At 47.8% G+C, this 19,596-nt stretch overlaps 1 protein-coding gene across 3 annotated transcripts in view; it reads left to right on the top strand.

The window, feature by feature from the left end:
- RHOT2 (ras homolog family member T2) overlaps positions 1 to 19,285 on the top strand; it is a 41,025-nt gene extending 21,740 nt beyond the window's left edge. For 2 of the 3 annotated variants that reach the window (XM_081337912.1, XM_081337911.1), the window contains 7 exons: positions 769 to 914; positions 1,023 to 1,123; positions 2,304 to 2,434; positions 3,657 to 3,737; positions 3,873 to 3,995; positions 6,949 to 7,151; positions 16,027 to 19,285. In XM_081337912.1, the coding sequence (XP_081194038.1) occupies positions 769 to 914; positions 1,023 to 1,123; positions 2,304 to 2,434; positions 3,657 to 3,737; positions 3,873 to 3,995; positions 6,949 to 7,151; positions 16,027 to 16,144 (903 nt within the window). In that variant the 3' untranslated portion in view covers positions 16,145 to 19,285. Of the gene's footprint in view, positions 1 to 768; positions 915 to 1,022; positions 1,124 to 2,303; positions 2,435 to 3,656; positions 3,738 to 3,872; positions 3,996 to 4,098; positions 5,330 to 6,948; positions 7,152 to 16,026 lie in introns of those variants that run through there. The other variant, XM_081337913.1, reaches the window with a different exon arrangement.
- The last annotated feature ends 311 nt before the right edge of the window (positions 19,286 to 19,596 follow it).

Genomic DNA, 19,596 nt, shown 5'->3' with positions numbered 1-19,596 from the left:
CAGTTGGCAAGAGAGACAGGAGAGGAAGGCCAGTTTGTGGCCATTTCTGTCTCCAGCCCTTCTCCAGCATTCGACTAAAGGCAGAAAAAAAGCCTCCAGGCAGCTTTGGGTCTGGCTACACGGCCCAAAAGATGCTAAGGGCAAGGGCACCGCACCCTGAACACTTTGCAGCTGAGCTTGTCGAAGGAGCAGAGGGCTTCTCAGGATGCTGTTGGCATGGTGGGCTTGCCGGCCTGTAGCAAGGGAGATGTTCTGTACCAGCCTGCTACCGGCCCTGCAGAAAAGGCAGGGACAACCCCTTTTACAAGAAGGCAAGAGACTGGAATTAAGCCTGCCAAATTTATTGATACAAAAACAAACAAGACACGAACCAAGAAACAGGAGCTTTTCAAGCGGTTGCCTTCAGCAAACCAGCCCTCCCACGCATTCCCCTTTTATACAGTTTAGGGCGTGGCTTCTCTCTGCCTCCTTCCGAGGTGCCCCATTGCCTTCCTCTGTTTACTCCTGATTGACTGCCTCCTGCGTCGGGCGTCCTTGAACAGGGCCAGCTGTGGGTCATCTTCATCCACGCTGTCAGGCTCACACAGCTGGGTCTCCGTCGTGACCAGGTGGGAGGGGCCTGGCTGAGGGCTCTCATCAGCAAGCTCTTCAACACCCCCCTCCTCCTCCTCTGAGTCGTCCGACCCAACTGCCGAACCCACAGGCTGACCCTGAATCACAACAGGAGAGCTGCCTCTCAGGGGCCGTTTTCTTTCCTCTGGCCTGCAGGACCGTGACGGTGCCCTCTCGCCCGCCGAGTTGCAGAACTTCTTTGGTGTGTTCCCCTATACCCCCTGGGGATCTGAGCTCTACCACACGGTATGCACCACAGATAAAGGCCTGCTTTCTCTGCATGGATTCCTCTGCCAGTGGACGTAAGCGCAGCCTCTCTCTGCCCCCCCGTCAGACCACTTGTCCTCCTCCCCGCGGGTGGTCTGTAACAGGTGCGCTTCTCTCTCTCTGTGCTTGGATTTCTCCCCCAGGCTGGTGGCCTACCTGGATGTCCATCGCTGCTTAGAACACTTGGGCTACCTGGGGTACCCCATCTTCTCTCAGCACGACTCCCAGATTTACGCCATCACAGGTAAATCGGCTGCTGAGCTGATTTCTAAGTTCAGGTACTGTGCAGCTAGTCCTCAACGTAGAGGTCGTCCTCGGCTTACCTCCGTGCATTTAATGACCATTCAAAGTTACAATTTATGTCTCCTTTTTTCACACTCAACGACCGTTGCAGCCTCTCCATGGTCACGAGATCGAAATTCAGATGCTTAGCCACCGGCTCAGATTTATGACAATTGCAGCGTCCTGTGATTCCCCTTTTGCCACCTCCTGAGAAGCAAAATCAGTGGGGAAGCCAAGTTCCTTTAGCAACCGTTTTACTAGCTTAACAACCGTGGTTGTAAAATGGGGCAAAAATTCACTTAATTGTCTCACTTAGCGACAGAAATGTTGCGTTCAGTTGCGATCCTAAGTCAAGTACTACGTGTACAACCATTTGTTTAGTGGCCATTCGAAGTTGAACAACAGCACTGAAAAAGGTGACTTAACGACCGGTCCTTGCAGTTAGCGACCGTCGTGGCATCCCCAGAGTCACATCGTCAAAATTGGGAGCCTTGGCAACTCACATGTATTTATGACAGTTGCAGCGTCCCAGGGTCTCGCGATCCCCATTTGCAACCTCTCCAGCCGGCTTCCAACAGGCAGAGTCGAGGGGGGAAGCCGGACTCGTTTAACAACCATGTGGTTCACGTAACAACTGCAGTGATTTCACTTAACAACCAGGGGGCAGAAACGGTCATTTCACCACCTAGCTTAGCAGTGAGAAATTCTTGACCCAGTAAGTCAAAGTGTCAGGGTGATGATTTGACAGCTAAACAGCTTATGTAACGATGTAATGTAAGGTGGACGATGCAAGAATGGGAATGACTCAGCAGGGTCTGTGCCTGTGCCTTTAAGAGTCTGAGTATAAAAGGGAAGGTTTTTGCTTGAGTCTTTCTCTCTCTTCTCCATTTGACTGCTGTAATTGCTGTGTATTGGAGTTTGCTGTTTCACCACATGCATGTATCTTGTTTTTGGTGTATATTTGTAGATATAGTGTAATATAAACCACCATTTAATACAGATCACTGTTTACTGTATTTACTCCTGGGTTACCTCAGCTCAATAAGACTGTGCGTGCTCTGACACAAGGAAGTTGGGGAGGCAGGAAGGAAAGGCCTCTCCCTTCATTATCCTTTCTCATCCACCTCTCCATTCTGTTCTAGTCACCCGGGAAAAAAAGGTGGACTTGGAGAAAGGCCAGACCCACCGGAACGTCTTCCTTTGCAAAGTGATTGGGTCCCGAGGGGCCGGCAAGTCTGCTTTCCTGCAAGCCTTTCTAGGCAAGGATGTGGGGGTACGTCCCGGCGGAGAACAGCACCCCCAATTTAAGTCTGCTGTTCAGATCAAAACAAATTACCCATGTCAGTTAGGACCAGTACAGAATCAGGGTGAGCTTTGACGGTTGATCCCAAGAGGCCTCTTAAGTCAGTGTTTCTCAACCTCGGCGACTTTTAAGATGTGTGGAGCTTCAGTTCCCCAGAATTCCCCAGCCAGTAATGGTGGCTGAGGAACTCTGGGAGTTGAAGTCCACATATCTTAAATGTTGCCGAGGTTGAGAAAGATTGCCCTAGACCAGGGGTCTTCAAACGGGGCCCTTTTATGACTTGTGGGCTGAGGAATTCTGGGAGTTGAAGTCCACAAGTCAAGGGGTCTTCAAACGGAGCCCTTCCTTTTATGACTTGTGCACTTCAACTCCCAGAATTCCTCAGCCAGGCATGCCGGCTGAGGAATTCTGGGAGTTGAAGTCCACAAGTCAAGGGGTCTTCATTGTGGACTTCAACTCCCAGAATTCCTCAGCCAGGGACGCCAGGAATTCTGGGAGTTGAAGTCCGCAAGTCATAAAAGGGCCAAGCTTGAAGACCCCTGCCCTAGACTCCTAGCCAGCTATTTCAGGTGGGTGATATACCACATTCCTGCCCCCTGCTTGTCAGATGGCAGGTGGACCTGAACGTGGTTCATCCCAGTCCTGGCCCATCGCCTTAACCCCAACCCCACGCTGGCTTTTTCCGCACGCCAATGCTTGGAATTTGAGGGCCAGTGATTTCTTACAATGTCTTAATTGAGGCCCACTTTGTCTTCAAGACCCAAATCATTCTAGGCTTCCAGAATGCAGCTTATCCCCTCTTCTAAATGTGTTTTTTTTGGGGTGGGGGGTGGGGGGGTGGATCTGGACTACTAAAACTAAAAGTCCCAAGAATTCTCGGTTTTCAGGATTGTTGAAGACAGTATCAGGTTGGGAGAGATACATAATCATCATTATCCACCTTTCCTTCCTCCCTCCCTTCCCTCCCTCCTTTGTTCGTTCCTTCCCTCCTTCCTTCCCTCCCTCCCCACCTTCCTTCTCTTCCTCCCTCCCTCCCTTCCTTCTCTCCTTCGTTCCTTCCTTCCCTACCTCCTTCCTTCTCTTCCTCCCTCCCTCCACATCAAAATTAATCTTCTTTCTTTTACATCAAAATCAATCTTCCTTCCTTCCTCATCAAAACCATCCTTCCTCTCTCCCTCCCTCCCTCTTTCAGGTCCAGAGTGTATCTGAGGAAAACAGATCGTCCTATTCAATTAATACGGTGCTGGTCAATGGACAGGAAAAGCATTTAATTGTAAGTGCAATCTATTGATTCATTTTTTTAAAAAAAAATCCCCGATGCATACGATGAGCGAACCATTGTTCAGTCGGAAAGTATCTGGATGGTTTAGGAAAAAAAATATGGATCTCCTTTGTGTTGTCTCTGCAGCTGCAGGAGATTGAGGCGGATGGGGAATTTGCGAAGAGCTCTGACACAGCTTGTGATGTTGCCTGCTTCTTGTATGACGTGGCAGACCACAAGTCTTTTAATTACTGTGCTAATATTTATAAGGTGAGTTTCTCTACCTGCTTTCAGAAGCAGTGGGTCTCCAAAGCCTGATGCTGAAATTTAATTAATTTCAAGTTTCCTTGCCTCTTTTAAATTTTCGATACAGGTAGTTCTCAACTTACAAGAGTTTGTATAGTGACTGCACTGAAGAAAGTGACTCATGACCATTTTTCGCACTTACGACCGTTGCAGCATCCCCAGGGTCACATGATCAAAATTCGGACACGGGGCAACTGACTCGTGGCGGTTGGCGTGTCCTGACGTCACATGGTCCCTTTTCCGACCTCCTGACAAGCAAAGTCAACGGAGGAAGCCAGATTCATTTAACAACCTGGTTGCTAATTTAAGAACTGCAGTGATTCACTTAACAACAGTGGCAAGAAAGTTCATAAAATGGGGCAAGACTCACATCAAATTTTCTCGCTTAGCCACATAAATTTTGGGCTTGCTCAGTTGTGATTGTATGTTGAAGACTACCTGTACTGTTTTTATGCTGCTAGTTTTTTATTATGCACCACTCAGTCCTTCCCTGAAGATGATTGGAGTTCTTAAATATGACAGATTGGATGATAGACAGACAGACATAAATTTTATATATATGTGTGTGTATATGTGTATATATATAGAGAGAGAGTGGGGGGAAGGAAGGAAGGAAGGAAGGAAGGAAGGAAGGAAGGAAGGAAGGATCATAGATATATGATAGGATGGACAGATGGATGGACAGACATAAATTAGAGAAGGAAAAATGATAGAGAAGGAAAGATGATAGATATATAATAGGATGGATAGACAGATATAGATTATATATATATAGAGAGAAGGAAAGATGATAGATATATGATAGGATGGATGGATGGATGGACGGACAGACAGATATAGATTACATATATAAAGAGAGAAGGAAAGATGATAGATGATAGAGAAGGAAAGAGATGATAGATATATGATGGGATGGATGGATGGATCTATCTTTGAAAATACATCCTTTTTCTCTCTCCTCACCTCTCCTCTCCACCCACCCATGGAGCTTTCTTACTGCTACCTGCAACTTTCATTTGAAAAAGAAAACGTTAAAACAGGAGTTTCCATGTAGAGAAGATACTGTAAAGCAAAGAGAAATGTTTTACGAAAGCTAGTTATTGTCTGAGGCTTGTTCCTAATTGAAGTCCACAATCTTTGAATCCTCTTTGGCTGTTTTCACTGCTGTGTTTAGTGGCACTTTGTAGTTTGACTTTGGAAACGATCCTGACTCCGTTGTCTTAACAATTTCTAGGCCTATTACTCTTTTTTAAGTTAACATTCCTTGGGTGCCTCCCTTTAATTTCTTTTAATCCTCCCGGTCTAGCCTCCCCATCTATGGTTAATCTCAGCGTTGGGATTTTCTTTGTGCTGATTGATGACTGTGATCAAGACGGAGGATGGTATTTAAAGGATTGCTTAATAAATAAACATCAGGGGGGGGAAATGGAAACCCCGTTTGACTTCAGCAGCTCTTCCAGGAGAAGTTCTTCTAAACTCTCTGCGAAAAGTTTTCCTCCCTCTGCTATAGCGATCCCAACTGACAATGGACAATCCTGAATAACTGCATCAGTGGAATATACGTAGCACCCTCCCCTCAGTGTGACTGTGGGATCTCGCATCAAACGGTAGATCACACCGTGACCAGTTGTAAGCTCAGGGCATATCCAGATAGTCCTCAGCTTACAACAGTTCATTGAATGATCGTTTGAAGTTACAACGGCAGTGGAAAAAAGTGACTTAGGACCATTTTTCACACTTATGACCGTTGCGCCATCCCCACGGTTACGTGATTTACATTCAGATGTTTGACAACCGTTTCATATGTACGACGGTCCTTCTCTGAAGATGATTGGAGTTCTTAAATATGATGGATTAGATGATAAACAGATAGACATAAATTGTGTGTGTGTGTGTGTGTGTGTATATATATATATATATATTTATATTTATATTTATATTTTATTGGATTTCTATACCGCCCTTCTCCCTAGGGACTCATATATATGTTAAGTGTTTGTTAAGTATTTAGAATACCTTGCTAGGCCCCAAACATGGGACAAATCTTATTTCCTGTTTCAGTCTAACCCAAGGCCATCAAAAGGCAGTAGTCACAGCAGTGACAGCTCATATTTGTGTAAATTTTTGGGTTGCTAACAAAGAATTCATATATATAGAAGAAGGAAGCTGAAGCCACCAGCCTGATGATGACGGATGGGATATATTTCTGAGGTTTTCGCGGGTGTTTGTATGTAGATCTTTGGTCATTTGGGTTTTTTCCCACGTAAAATTGGAGGTATCAGGGCCTGATACCTCCAATTTTACATGGGAAAAAACCCAAATAACCAAAGAGATGTGTGTGTGTGTGTGTGTGTGTGTGTGTGTGTGTGTGTGTGTGTGTAGAGAGGGGGGGAGGAAGGAAGGAAGGAAGAAATTAAGAGAGAAGGAAAGATGATAGATACATGATAGGATGGATGGATGGACAGATGGACAGACATAAATTAGAGAGAGAGAGAGAGAAGGAAAGATGATAGAGAAGGAAAGAGATGATAGATATTGGTTGGATGGATAGACAGACAGACAGATAGATATAGATTATAGATAGAGAAAGAGAAGGGAAGAGATGATAGATGATAGAGAAGGAAAGAGATGAACAAATTTCTCATGTAGCAACATCAGTTCTGGCCTCAACTGTGGTCGTATAAGTCGAGGATTCCTACGCCAGTCCTGTATCTGGTTTTTCCCCCCACATAAACGATGCTGCACTTCCAGGGCTAGCTTGCCTAGGCATGAGTATCTGAACACAGATCTCCTTAACATGAATTTTTTCCCCTCTGTTTTTAATCTAGGTGAAATGTTAATTAGATCTTGCAAGCCCACGTCTGATAGGCCACGCCAGAAATAACCGCCCCCCACTGTTCTTCCTTGCCCTCTCCAGCAACACTACATGGACAGTCAGATTCCTTGTCTCTTTGTGGGCTCCAAAACTGACCTGCCAGAAACGTCCCCTCCGCACGGCCTCTCCCCAGCCGAGTTCTGCTACAAACACCGCTTGCCGCCCCCGTTTTGCTTCTCCTGCATCAGCCAGGAACTTCTCAGCACCGCAGTCTACACCAAACTAGCCACGGCCGCCACGTTTCCGTAAGTGTTGATTCCTTCGTTCTGAACACAGAGACACAGTTACAATCAGAGGATCTGTGCAAATAGCAAGAGCACTTACATGCCGCTTCACAGTGCTTTACGGCCCTCTCTAAGCGGTTTATAGAGTCAGCCTATTGCCCCCCAACAATCTGGGTCCTTATTTTACCGACCTCGGAAGGATGGAAGGCTGAGTCCGCCTTGAGCCAGTCAGGATACGAAGGAAGGAAGGAAGGAAGGAAGGAAGGAAGGAAGGAAGGAAGGAAGGAAGGGCAATAGCACTTAGATTTATATGCTGCTTCACATTGCTTTACAGCCCTCTCTAAGCGGTTTACAGAGTCAGCCTATGGCCCCCAGTGATCTGGGTCCTCATTTTACTGACCTCGGAAGGACGGAAGGCTGAGTCAACCTTGAGCCAGTCAGGAAAGGAAGGAAGGAAGGAAGGAAGGAAGGAAGGAAGGAAGGACGAGCACGTAGACTTATATATCACTTCACGGTGCTTTACAGCCCTCTCTAAGCAGTTTGCACAGTCAGCGTATTGTCCCCAACAACGTGGGTCCTCAATTTACCGACCTCAGAAGGATGGAAGGCTGAGTCAAGCTTTTTCGAACATGTTTTGTTTATTAGTTGATAATATAAAATACAAAAATACAGAAGAAAATAGTGGGAAAATAAGGGAGGGAGAAGGGGAAAGGAAAAGTGTGGGGCAAGGAGAGAAAAAAAGAAAGAAAAGGCACTGACTTCTGTCTCCCTTGGGTGCGGTAGAATAAGATGATAGCATCAAACCTCATTTTTTGTAAAAAGGTAAAGGTAAAGGTTCCCCCGCACATGCATGCTAGTCGTTTCCGACTCTAGGGGCCGGTGCTCATCTCTGTTTCATAGCCGAAGAGCCAGCGTTTGTCCGAGGACATCTCCGTGGTCATGTGGCCGGCATGACTAGACGCTGTTACCTTCCCACCGTAGTGGTCCCTATTTTTCTACTTGCATTTTTACGTGCTTTCAAACTGCTAGGTTGGCAGAAGCTGGGACGAATAACAGGCGCTCACTCTGTTACGCGGCACTCGGGATTCGACCCGCCAAACTGCCGACCTTCTGATCGACAAGCTCAGCGTCCTAACCCACTGAGCCACCACGTCCCTTCATTTTTTGTACTTTTACATAATAATGTAAAGTAGCCATTTCTGTGACAACGAACCTATTAATCGGCAAAAGCACACAAAGTTTCATTTTTTTTAATTTTATTTTTTTTTGCACCTCTCACACAAAGCCGGATGGGGTTTCCAAATAGAAACAAAAGTAATTGTTTTGGTTTTTTTTCCTTTAATCAAAGCAGTCGATTTGGGCATCTCTTGAGTCAACCTCGAGCCGATGAGGATCGAACTGCTGGCAGTCGGCAGAATTAGCCTGCAATATTGCATTCTAACCACATTCTAACCCCCCACGGCTCTTACACATTTTGCACACATGCAGGGGACTTGGAGGCCGGGTGATTCTCCTCTGGGAAGTGCTTGAGGTGGGCTTGTGGTTAAAGTGACCGCGAGGAATTCATTCCACCCTGAAAGGAAGCATCAGCCCCTTTTCAGAAAAATTCCCCCAGGCAAAAGGGCAGCCTCGTTCCTTTCCTTCGGACCCGCTGAAACGTCGCAAAATCAGGAGCTTGCTTTCAGCCTCTCCTTGGTTGTGCTTCATACAAGGATGTTACTATATCTCAGACATGTCAAACACAAGGCCCGGGGGCCGAATCCAGTCCGCGAAGTGGTTTCATGTGGCCCCCGAAGCCATCCTGGAAACAGTGAGGGAACGGTCCCTGCTGCCTTGGCCCTGGCCCAGAGACCCTCCTTCTGCCAGAGACCCCCAGATCTGTCCCACTCCTGCCCAGGCCCCCATAGGCACCCTTGATGCCAATGATGTAGAGCTGGCCATGCCCACCCAGTAGGCCATACACACTCCAGCTGCGCCCACCCAGTAGGCCGTGCCCACCCTGGCCATACCCACCCGGCCCCCTGAGGGCAACCGCAATGCTGATGCGACCCTCAATGAAATTGATTTTGACACCCCTGCTATATCTGGAGTGGAAAGGAGACAGGTGGGGACCAAGTACAAGAGAGAACAGCGTGGGGAAGTCTTCTACTCATTCAGCAGAAAAGTTAAGCCAGCGGGGTCTTCAAACTTGGCCCTTTTATGACTTGTGGGCTTCAACTCCCAGAATTCCTTAGCCAGGCACGCGTGCCTGGCTGAGGAATTCTGGGAGTTGAAGCCCACAAGTCATAAAAGGGCCAAGTTTGAAGACCCCTGGGTTAAGCACTAGCCTCAAACTGGGGGCCTCAAGTCTTAGTCCCACCTTGGGCACAAAGCCAGTTGGGTGTCTGGGGGAGGGGGGGCCAGGCAGCCCCCATCTCACCTCTGGAACGAAGAAGTCAAGGGCCAACCACTTTTCTAAAAAAAATCCTTGCCAGGAAAACGTCAGGAAGGTCACCACCACCACTATCAGAGCGTTGACTGTACAAGCAGTGGTTCTCAACCTTGCCAACTGTCAAATCTTCTCATTCCCCCGCCAGTCAGTTAGAAGAGAACAGGCAAAACATTTTTCAAGGGGAAAAAAGAAAACAAGAACAGCCTGTTGCCTTTTTTTTGGGGGGGGGGGGGAAGCACCCTTGCCGTGGTGGCAAACCTATGGCACAAGTGCCACAGGTGGCACGTAGAGCCCTCTCTGTGGGCACGGGAGCCGTTGCCCCAGTCCTAAACCTTCCGCTGGGTTTTATAAAACCTTTTGGCTTTAGGCCACCGCCTCTGTGTGCAAAAAAAAAAAAAGGTTCAATCAATCAATCAATTTCAACTTCTGGCGGGGGAAAAAAAAACATCTCGCAAAGTTGGAATTGATTGATTGAACTTTTTAGTCCCACCCAGTCTGCCGTTACCACCTTGGCCACGCCCACCCAATGGGCCACACCCACCCAATGAGCCACACCCACCCGGCACCCGATGATACATAACTGGGTTTTAGGTTGCAGTTTGGGCACTCAGTCTCCAAAAGTTCGCCATAACTGCACCCTTGGGTCAACCTTGGCAACTTTTAAGATACTTCCTCTCCCTGAATTCCTCAGGCAGGGCAACTGAGGAACCTTGGTGTAAAGATCAAGCCACCAGTTTAGAAGCCAGGATACTCTTTGAGTTCTAGTCTTAGGCCCAAAGCCAACTGAATGCCTTGGGGGCCAGTCCCTCTCTCTTGTCAGCCCTAGGAAGGAGGCAGTGGCAAACCTCTTTTAAAATCTTGTCAAACACACACACACACACACACACACCACCCTGCAGCATTATGTCCAGGCAGTCTACAGGAATCCGCACTGAGCTGAAGGCAGACGTATACCCCCAAAATCTAAGCCGGGTAACCACTGCGGCGTTCACGTGCAATGAAGTGGACGTGAACGGTAGCTCCAGGAAACTTCTGTTTGAAGCAATGGGTGGAGGACACCCAAGTGGCCACGTCTGTTCCATCCTTTTAACTACCGAAAGAGTTCTGTGTCGCTCCAAAGCTTGCCCTTCCATCGTGGTGGACATCCTTGAACTCATTGTCTTGGTCTTTGCTCACAGCCTTTTAGGTTTTGGATCTGCAGCAGCCAAAGCTGAATCAGTAACTTCAACAGGTCCCCCGCTTGCAAGGAAAGACAGTGCATTTCACCAGCTGATGGAAAATGCAAAGATCTCCCCTGGCAGTGTGTGTGTGTGTGTGTGTGTGTGTGTGTGTGTGTGTGTGTGTGTGTTGGAGTGGAGAATCCATTATTTATATTCCATTAAAACCAACGAGCGCTAAGAGCAGGTTGATCTCAGTCCTTGTATTCAGAGCTTGTTGTCCTCCTGTTCCAGTTTTTAATCATTTCTAATACATCCTGGAGAGGAGAAAGAGGAGGGGAGAAGGGGGTCCGTGTGTTAAAAGAGGAATTTATAGTGAAGGAGAAAAGGGGAGTGGGTGATTGATAACAGCCATTCCTTCAGAAGGATCTAATTTTATCTCAGTTCCTTTAATACTCAGAATGTCCTATTGTGGAAACATATCACAGCTTGGGCAGTAACATCCGCACAGATGCCAAAAGCGAGGTGGTCCATAAAGACCACACAGGTAGTCCTCGACTTACGGCCACAACTGAGCCCAAAATTTCTGCTGCTAAGGGAGGCATTGGCTGAGTGAATTTTGTCCCATTTTACGACCTTTCTTGCCACAGTTCTTAAGTTAGTTGACACAGTTGTTAGATGAAACTGGCTTCTCCGTTGACTCTGCTCATCAGAAAGTCACAAAAGGGGAAATCGTGTGTCCCCGGGACACTGCGACCGTCGTAAATACGAGCCAAGCTTCTGAATTTTGATCACTGACCATAAGGGGTGCTGCCACGGTCGTAAGTGTGAAAAACGATCTTAAATCACTTTCCTCAGGGCCGTCGTAACTTCAGTGGATCACAGGGCTTTCCCCCTCCCCACAAACCTAATGATTTTTGATCCAAAATCTCAGGGATCTAGTCTGTCTCCTTGGGTTGGTGCTTGAGATAGGGAGCAGACCCTGTAGGCGGGAAAGTGCCGTCCAGAGAAATGGCAGCCAGTGAGACATAGAAGCCATCCTTTCCCATTTCACCTACTGTAAATAAAATATAAAATATAAGGGACGCGGTAGCTCAGTGGGTTAGGACGCTGAGCTTGTCGATCGGCAGTTTGGTGGGTCGAATCCCGAGTGCCGCGTAACAGAGTGAGCGCCTGTTACTCATCCCAGCTTCTGCCAACCTAGCAGTTCGAAAGCATGTAAAAAATGCAAGAAGAAAAATAGGGACCATTACGGTGGGAAGGTAACAGCGTTCCGTGCGCCTTTGGCGTCTAGTCATGCCGGCCACATGACCATGGAGACGTCCTCGGACAAGCGCTGGCTCTTCGGCTTTGAAACGGAGATGAGCACCAGCCGCTAGAGTTGGAAACGACTAGCACGCTTGTACGGGGGAACCTTTACCTTTTTAAAATAAAATATCCTTATTTAGAGGAGACACGGCCTCCAGATACAAATGCTCTATTTGGCTCTCATTTTCCATTTCCATCCAGTGGACCCAGTCTTTTCTAGTCCTCCTTGCCTTTGTCTGTTCTTTTAAGGCCATTAAGCGTCACAAAACAGGGCATTGACCTGAATAAGTTACAAAGCTTGGAAGTGAATAAAATCCTGGAGACAAAGATCTGCAGGAACGCTGCTTTTCCATTGCTGCTGGGGTCTTCTGAACAAGGGCAGTGAGTCACCTCTTTACCATTAAGTTGGTTGCCTCAAAGGTGCTATTTTGGGGGGGGGGGTTAATTCAAAAGGCAACCAGACTGTTTTTTCTTGAGGAAGAAGAAGAAATTGTTTCGCTTCTCATCCAAGAAGCTTCATTAGTTCTGACGGTGGGGAGATGGAAGGATAGGTACTGACAGTTGAGACTGGGTGGTAGGGGGATGGAAGGATTGTAAATCTTTGCAGTCATCTGGTCGTTAGTACTCTCTGAGAGCTGTTGAGGCCACTTGGGGGTCTATCTGTGTCCTTAGGGTCATTGAATCGGGTCCAATTGCTTGTGGAATCTTCTTGGAACTGCTTCAAGGGCTGCGTTGTAAACTGGAGATGTTGTTGTTGTTGTTGTTGTTAGCTGCGAAGTCGTGTCCGACCCATCGCGACCCTATGGACAACGTTCCTCCAGGCCTTCCTGTCCTCTACCATCTTCTGGAGTCCATTTAGGCTCACGCCTACTGCTTCAGGGACTCCATCCAGCCACCTCATTCTCTGTCATCCCCTTCTTCTCTTGCCTTCAATCTTTCCCAGCATTAGGCTCTTCTCCAGTGAGTCCTTCCTTCTCATTAGGTGGCCAAAGTATTTGAGTTTCAACTTCAGGATCTGGCCTTCTAAAGAGCAGTCAGGGTTGATCTCCTCTAGGACTGACCGGTTTGATCGCCTTGCGGTCCAAGGGACTCGCAAGAGTCTTCTCCAGCACCAGAGTTCAAAGGCCTCAATTTTTTGGCACTTAGCCAACTTTCACAGCCATACATTGCAACTGGGAAGACCATGGCCTTGACTATATGCACTTTTGTTGACAGGGTGATATCTCTGCTTTAAACCCTAGGGAGAGTACCAAAAGGCAAAACTGGAAATAGGCAGTGTCTTATTCTTCCCTCTCTGTTGAGGGAGGAGGGCTGTTCAGTTCTAGCATCGATGGATTCTTTTACCCCTCTTTCAAACGAATGGTCCGCTTTCTCCAAAATGTGGGCATTGCTGGCTTCAAAAGCTGTCTTTCAAAAGTTGGTTGCCTTTAAAGTGGGATGAGATAAATTCATGGAGGACAGGTTTGTCAAGGACTACGGGTTTTGAAGTCTTAATGCTATGTCTGGGTCAGAGGCCCTCGCCTCCAAAGAGAGCCTGTAGGGGACCTGTAGTAAAAGAGGAGGTCTGGATCTTCTGCTGGTGTCCCCAGAGACCTGTGGGACCAAGATGGGGGGGCCTGATCCAGCATAGACGTTCTAATGCGTTGAAGATGTGAAGGCCACTAACCTTTCAAAGTAGGCTAGCTCAGGTAAATAGCTTCCACCAGGTCTACTAAAACTCTTACTTCATTGGTGTCGGGTGTAATACAGAACAAGGAAAGCCGACCAGAGTTTCTTACACTAAACAGAATCAACAGAAGACAGTCATCTTGTTTCTTTCTCATACTTCCCACTTTTCCTTGGACCAGGGGTAGGCAACCTCGGCTCTTTTATGACTCATGGTCTTCAACTCCCAGAATTCCTGAGCCAGCTTGGCTGGCTCAGGAATTCTGGGAGTTGAAGTCCATGAGTCATAAAAGAGCCGAGGTTGCCTACCCCTGCCTTGGACCATACTGCGTTTCTTTCCTTAGCAGGTCCTCCATTCCTTCATCAAGGTGGACTCTTACATTCCTTTCAAAGGGGGCTGGATAACTTAAGGGTCTTAAGACGCCCAGGGTCTTAAGACGCCCAGGTCTTAAGACGCCCAGGGTCTTCAGAGTCAGGTTAACCCTGAGTTGCAGCAACTTGGCTCCAAATGCCAGTTGCAGGAAGCAGTAGTAAGGAAGGAGGAGGTGCCGGTCTTTTGCTTCTGCCATGTTTCCCCAAAAATAATAATAATATTTCCCAACCGGAAAATAAGCCCTAGCATGGTTTTTCAGGCTGCTCCTAATACAAGCCCTACCCCCAAAATAAGCCCCAGTTTACATTAGTGTTGTGGTTGCCGGGGGTGTGCGTGACCAGCTCGATGTTGCTCACGTTGGGAGGTGCCTGTGGGGGCCTGGGCAGGGCTGGGGGGTGATCCAGAGGTCCCCAGCGGAGGGCGGTGGGACCAGAGCGGGCTTCCCTGGGTGGTGGGTGCCTGGCCCAGTCCAGCCCTCGAGCTTCTGGGGTGCTGGGATTCCCCCCACCTAGCAACCATAATACTAACATATGCGCCCATCGGCCCCCTGCGCTGGCTGCCGCCTCTACATGAAAACATAAGACATCGCCCCAAAATAAGCCTTAATGGTTCTTTTAGAGCAAAAAATAAATATAAGACCCGGTCTTATTTTTGGGGAAACAACAGTAGTGTCCTTTATTGGCTTTCCTCAGTCACTTTGTTTGACAAGATCTTTTCTTACAGTTTTGTGTTCAAAAAAATCCCACAACACTTAACCTGTGCCTCAGATCCGCTCCGAGGTTCCCCTTCAGAAACAAAGAGTGGTATGAGGGATCGAGTTCTTTTTATTATTATTATTATAGGTAAAGGTAAAGGTTCCCCCGCACATGCGTGCTAGTCGTTTCCGACTCTAGGGGCCGGTGCTCATCTCCGTTTCAAAGCCGAAGAGCCAGCGCTTGTCCGAGGACGTCTCGGTGGTCATGTGGCCGGCATGACTAGACGCCAAAGGCGCATGGAACGCTGTTACCTTCCCACCGTAGTGGTCCCTATTTTTCTACTTGCATTTTTACATGCTTTCGAACTGCTAGGTTGGCAGAAGCTGGGACGAGTAACAGGCGCTCAGTCTGTTACGCGGCACTCGGGATTCGACCCGCCAAACTGCCGACCTTCTGATCGACAAGCTCAGCGTCCTAACCCACTGAGCCACCGCGTCCCTTTAATCTCTTATTATTATAAGTTTTACTAATTTTATACTGTTTCCATTCCATTCAAATATTTGTGAAGCAATATGGTGGTTGGGTAATCAAAAGTAAACAATATCAAATAACAGGTTATTTGTACATAGCTCAAGTTACATCCACAAAAATTCCCTCTCCGCTTCCCTTAGTTATAACATAGTCAAATTAATCAAATTAATACGTTTCTAATTGTGGTAGATCGAGTTCTTGACAGGCTCCGTCAGGCTGCCCCCAACTTGCTCCCAGAGCAAGGACGACCTTTGACCCCATAGCTGTTAGAAAAGGTACTTTTACTAGGGGCGTTTGGAGGGCAGCCTGAGCGAGGCAGGCTCTGAAGGTGAACCACACAAAAATCGTATCTTGAAAGCAAACCCCAATGTCCCTCCTGGGGGAGCAGTGCAATCGGGTCCCATTCCGATGTTTTGGAAACGTGGTGCCTCCGGCACCGCCGTAGCAGATTCCTTTCCCAGGGCCATTGTCCTTGAAAAGGAGGAAGACGGGTTGGTTTAGCACCTCCAGTTCCTGTCAATGTCCTTATAACACACACACACACACACACACACACACACACACACCCAATTTCCCACAAGATTCCTTCACACCTCCAGCTCTCTTCCCATCCCCCGTTGGTTATGGCAGTTGCTCCCGGCCTTCTTAATTGTGACCTTGGATGTCACAGTTAGGATGTGGAAGGCGTAATTCCCTCCCAGGTCCTCAAGCCACATCTCCTCCCTTTCTCTTGCAGGCATCTGAACGACATCGAGTTGGGTGCTTCGTCCTTCTGGATCCGGATTGCCTTGGGAGCTGCAGTAGCCACCCTAGTGGGAATCAGTCTCTACAAAGCAGTGATGAAGAACAAGTAGAGGACGGCGAGGACGTGGCGCTCTCTCTTTTGTGTCCCTCCTCTCTGCTCTAGGTTTTGTTTTGTTTTTTCCACCCGTGTCCAGGAAACCAACTTCATTTGCCCCGAGCGTGTTGCAAGGCAAGACCCGAAAGAAGTGTGCCAGGGGAAGACAGGAGGCCATCTGAAGGACATTCCACCCCTCTTGGCTTCTCCCGGTTGGGTGGGTGGGTGTTGCAGATGGGGCTGGACGACCAGCGTTGCACCAGCATCAGCAGAAACCCATCACAGTCACCTAGCTGGCATGGACAAGACTTGCATTTTTCTCACTCAGGGAATGTCCCCAGTCCTGCAAGCCATAGCGTCAGATATCTTCTGGGACGTTCAGCTCCTACAAATATCTTACTTTCCCCCCAGGTTTTTCTTTTGTTTGTTTGTTTGTTAATTTTTAACCCCTTTTGGCTGTTCGTCAGAAGCTGAAGCTCCTGCAGTCTGGTCAGTGTTTTTAAATAGACGTGTCTTGGGGAGAGCTGAGACTGCTGGCCCTCTGCGGTGCCACTGGACCTTCTACTTCATCTGCTTGGAAGGATGCCTTTGAGCTCCTGGGGGGCGCGGGGGGACACTACGAAGGTTTCTGGGACTTCCTGAACCCTTTTTCTAAAACGGAATTTCACCCAGGTCCTCTTCTCGGGGGCGGATCAAACACGGAAGGAAGGCATCTCCATGGATAGGGAAGGATGGAGGACTATGATTGACCTTCTCTCTTGATAACGAACATTAATCTTATTGCACACCCGTGGTAAGGCACCTGTGTGGTCAGCTTGGGAACTTCTTTCTGTCACTCACACTGACTAGTTCGGGATCTGGGGAGTCGTGGGAGGTTGTCTGCTCCAGCAGCGGGAGCCAGTTGAGGAAGCAACCGGGACCTGCCTCCCTTACCACAAGTATTCTTGGATCCATTATAGGAACACCCCCTCTTCATGTCTTCAGCAGTGCAGCACATGGGAAAGTAATAGGCGATGGGGGTGGGTTTTTTTCCCCCCTACCACTTCTTTTCCACACTCCAGGATTCTTCCTGTATCTTAAATTCTTGCTTGGAGATAGGAGGGGAGGGGTATCAATGAGCACCCCCCCCCCTCTGCTAATGGATCTCTGCCATGGTGGTCTAGCAGGTTAGGGCTCCCTCAGAGCCATCTTCCAAACTTTTTAACTTTGCTTTTGGCTCCAAAACTGAGCTGGATAAATATGTTCACAATTCAAAAGGGTGGGTGGGTGGGTGGTGTGTGAAACCCAGGTTTTACGCCGTCCCATAAACATCTCAGAAAGGACTTAAAAAGAGAAAAGTTTTCACTTTGCAATTCTTGCACACTTTAACAATTGGTCCTTTTTTGTGTGTGTGATGGGTGGGGTTTGTTTTTTTTTTCTCTTTTCTTTCTTCTGAATCCCTTCTCTGCGCTTGCAACCTGGAGCTTCCCATTCTCGGCCAGACCGTCGTTGGTTTTAAGATGGCCGCCTTCTGTTGCTTTGATGGAGCTCTGTTAAGTCCAGGCTGCCCCACGGTAGATTCCTTCTGCAGGCCAGAAATGCGGGGGGTGGGGTGGGGGTGGGCTACTATGCAGCAGACCACGTGTGGGGAAGCAGAAGGCATCCACGTCCACGGTCGTGGCTTCTGCCGCCAAGTCTGTGAACTGAAATAAATCGAAAACTTTGCAGCTCGGGTTGCATCTCTTATAATCCCTAAGCTCATGTTCACTTTTCCTTGGAGGGTGGTTTTAAGGTAGGTTAATGTACTTAAGGGAAGCTCTGCTATCGGTCTTAATGCCAAGGAAATAAGTCCCATCAGTATTCTGCTCCCATTCTTGACCTCGTGTTTTTCTACATAACTTAAAAGAAGTATCTACCCTGCCACTGTTTTTAGATCCTCACCTTTCCCCTCTCTACAGGGATCAATAATTCAGGTAGTTGCATAAAAGACTTGGAATGGGACGCAATCAAAATATGCTTTGGGAATTCTTGTTTGCATTTATTGTCCTTTTTTAAAAAAAAAAAAGCTTTTCACGTTGCCAGCAGCTGGAAAGTCTAAACCAGGGGTGTCCAACCTTGGCCAGTTGAAAACCTGTGGACTTTTTAACTCCCAGAATTCCCCAGCCAGCCACCCTGGCTGGGGAATTCTGGAAATTGAAGTCCACAAGTCTTCAACTGGCGAAGATGGGATGCCTCTGGTCTAAACCATTGTTCAACCAGTACGTCATGTAACCAATGGAGAAAAAAACTGTGGAAACAGAACTGGAGGCCCCCCCCCCCCCCGTGGGCAGCCTCTCTGGGTGGTTACTAGCCTTGAATCTTGCTTTTTGAAAAAGACCTGATCTTAATGCTTTTTAAAAAGGATCTAATCTGGATCTTTCATTCTGATGAGCAGAAAGATAACCAGATAGGGACCGTGAAACAAGGTGTTGAATATTTATGGTAAATATTGGTAGGGTGGGGACGGCCACACCTGGAAAGCCAGCACATTAGGAGAGACTTAGAGCGTCTTCTGCAGAGCATTAAAATAAAAATTGGGTGGGGGGTCCCTCAAATATTTACCTCTTGCACTGGAAAGTGGCCTGGACTAGGCCAACATTATGACCTTTGGCTCTGGGACCTCAACTCTTAACATATAGCCAGTTTCAAAACAAAGGGTCCTTAACCCTCGCTGACCTGAGTGGCATAGTCTAGTTCAGGGGTAGGCAACCTCGGCTCTTTTATGACTCATGGACTTCAACTCCCAGAATTCCTGAGCCAGCAGCATTGCTCAGCTTGGAAACCTCTCCCTTTCCCCTCAGCATAGCTGACTCAGGAATTCTGGGAGTTGAAGTCCACGAGTCATAAAAGAACCAAGGTTGCCTACCCCTGGTCTAGTTGTATGCAGAGATGAACTCGAGGTAAATTTTAATATTTTCATCTTTTCCTCCTCCATCACCACCACCGCATTTGTGGATTCACTACCTGGAGTAAATCCTCAACAGCTAGCTTTGCAGGGAAAGCCCCTTCACCGAGCGATGGGGGGTGTGGGGTTCTCCCCCAAGGGGTCCCCTTAACCTACATCTCCATTCAGTCGTACGAGTTTCAACTCGCTGCTGTGAACCTGAATAAATTTTTATGCACCAGATGGTTGCAGACAAAAGACAAATCTTCGTGTCTGCTTTCTTGGGGGCTTTTGGTTTGGTGGGAGGGGGGGAAGACGAGGAAAGGGCTGTCTCAGGATATTTACAGCTTTCATAAATAATGCCCATCTGTACCGGCCAGCCTGCTGTTCTATGTCTAAAATGGAGCGTGGATTCAGTGGAATTCAAATTCCAAGCCCGTTAAGGATTTAAAAATAGAAAACTCAAAATGGATAGCTTTACCGTTAGCTTTCTTGAAAGGAAGACGACCTTTTTAAGAGACGCATGTAGGCCAATCAAGGATTTGAAGACCAAGCAGCCTGACCCA

This window comes from Vipera berus (genome assembly GCF_964194415.1).
Source record: "Vipera berus genome assembly, chromosome: 13".
In the NCBI taxonomy this organism is placed as follows: Eukaryota; Metazoa; Chordata; class Lepidosauria; order Squamata; family Viperidae; genus Vipera; species Vipera berus.
This window is presented reverse-complemented; position numbering and strand designations above follow the sequence as displayed.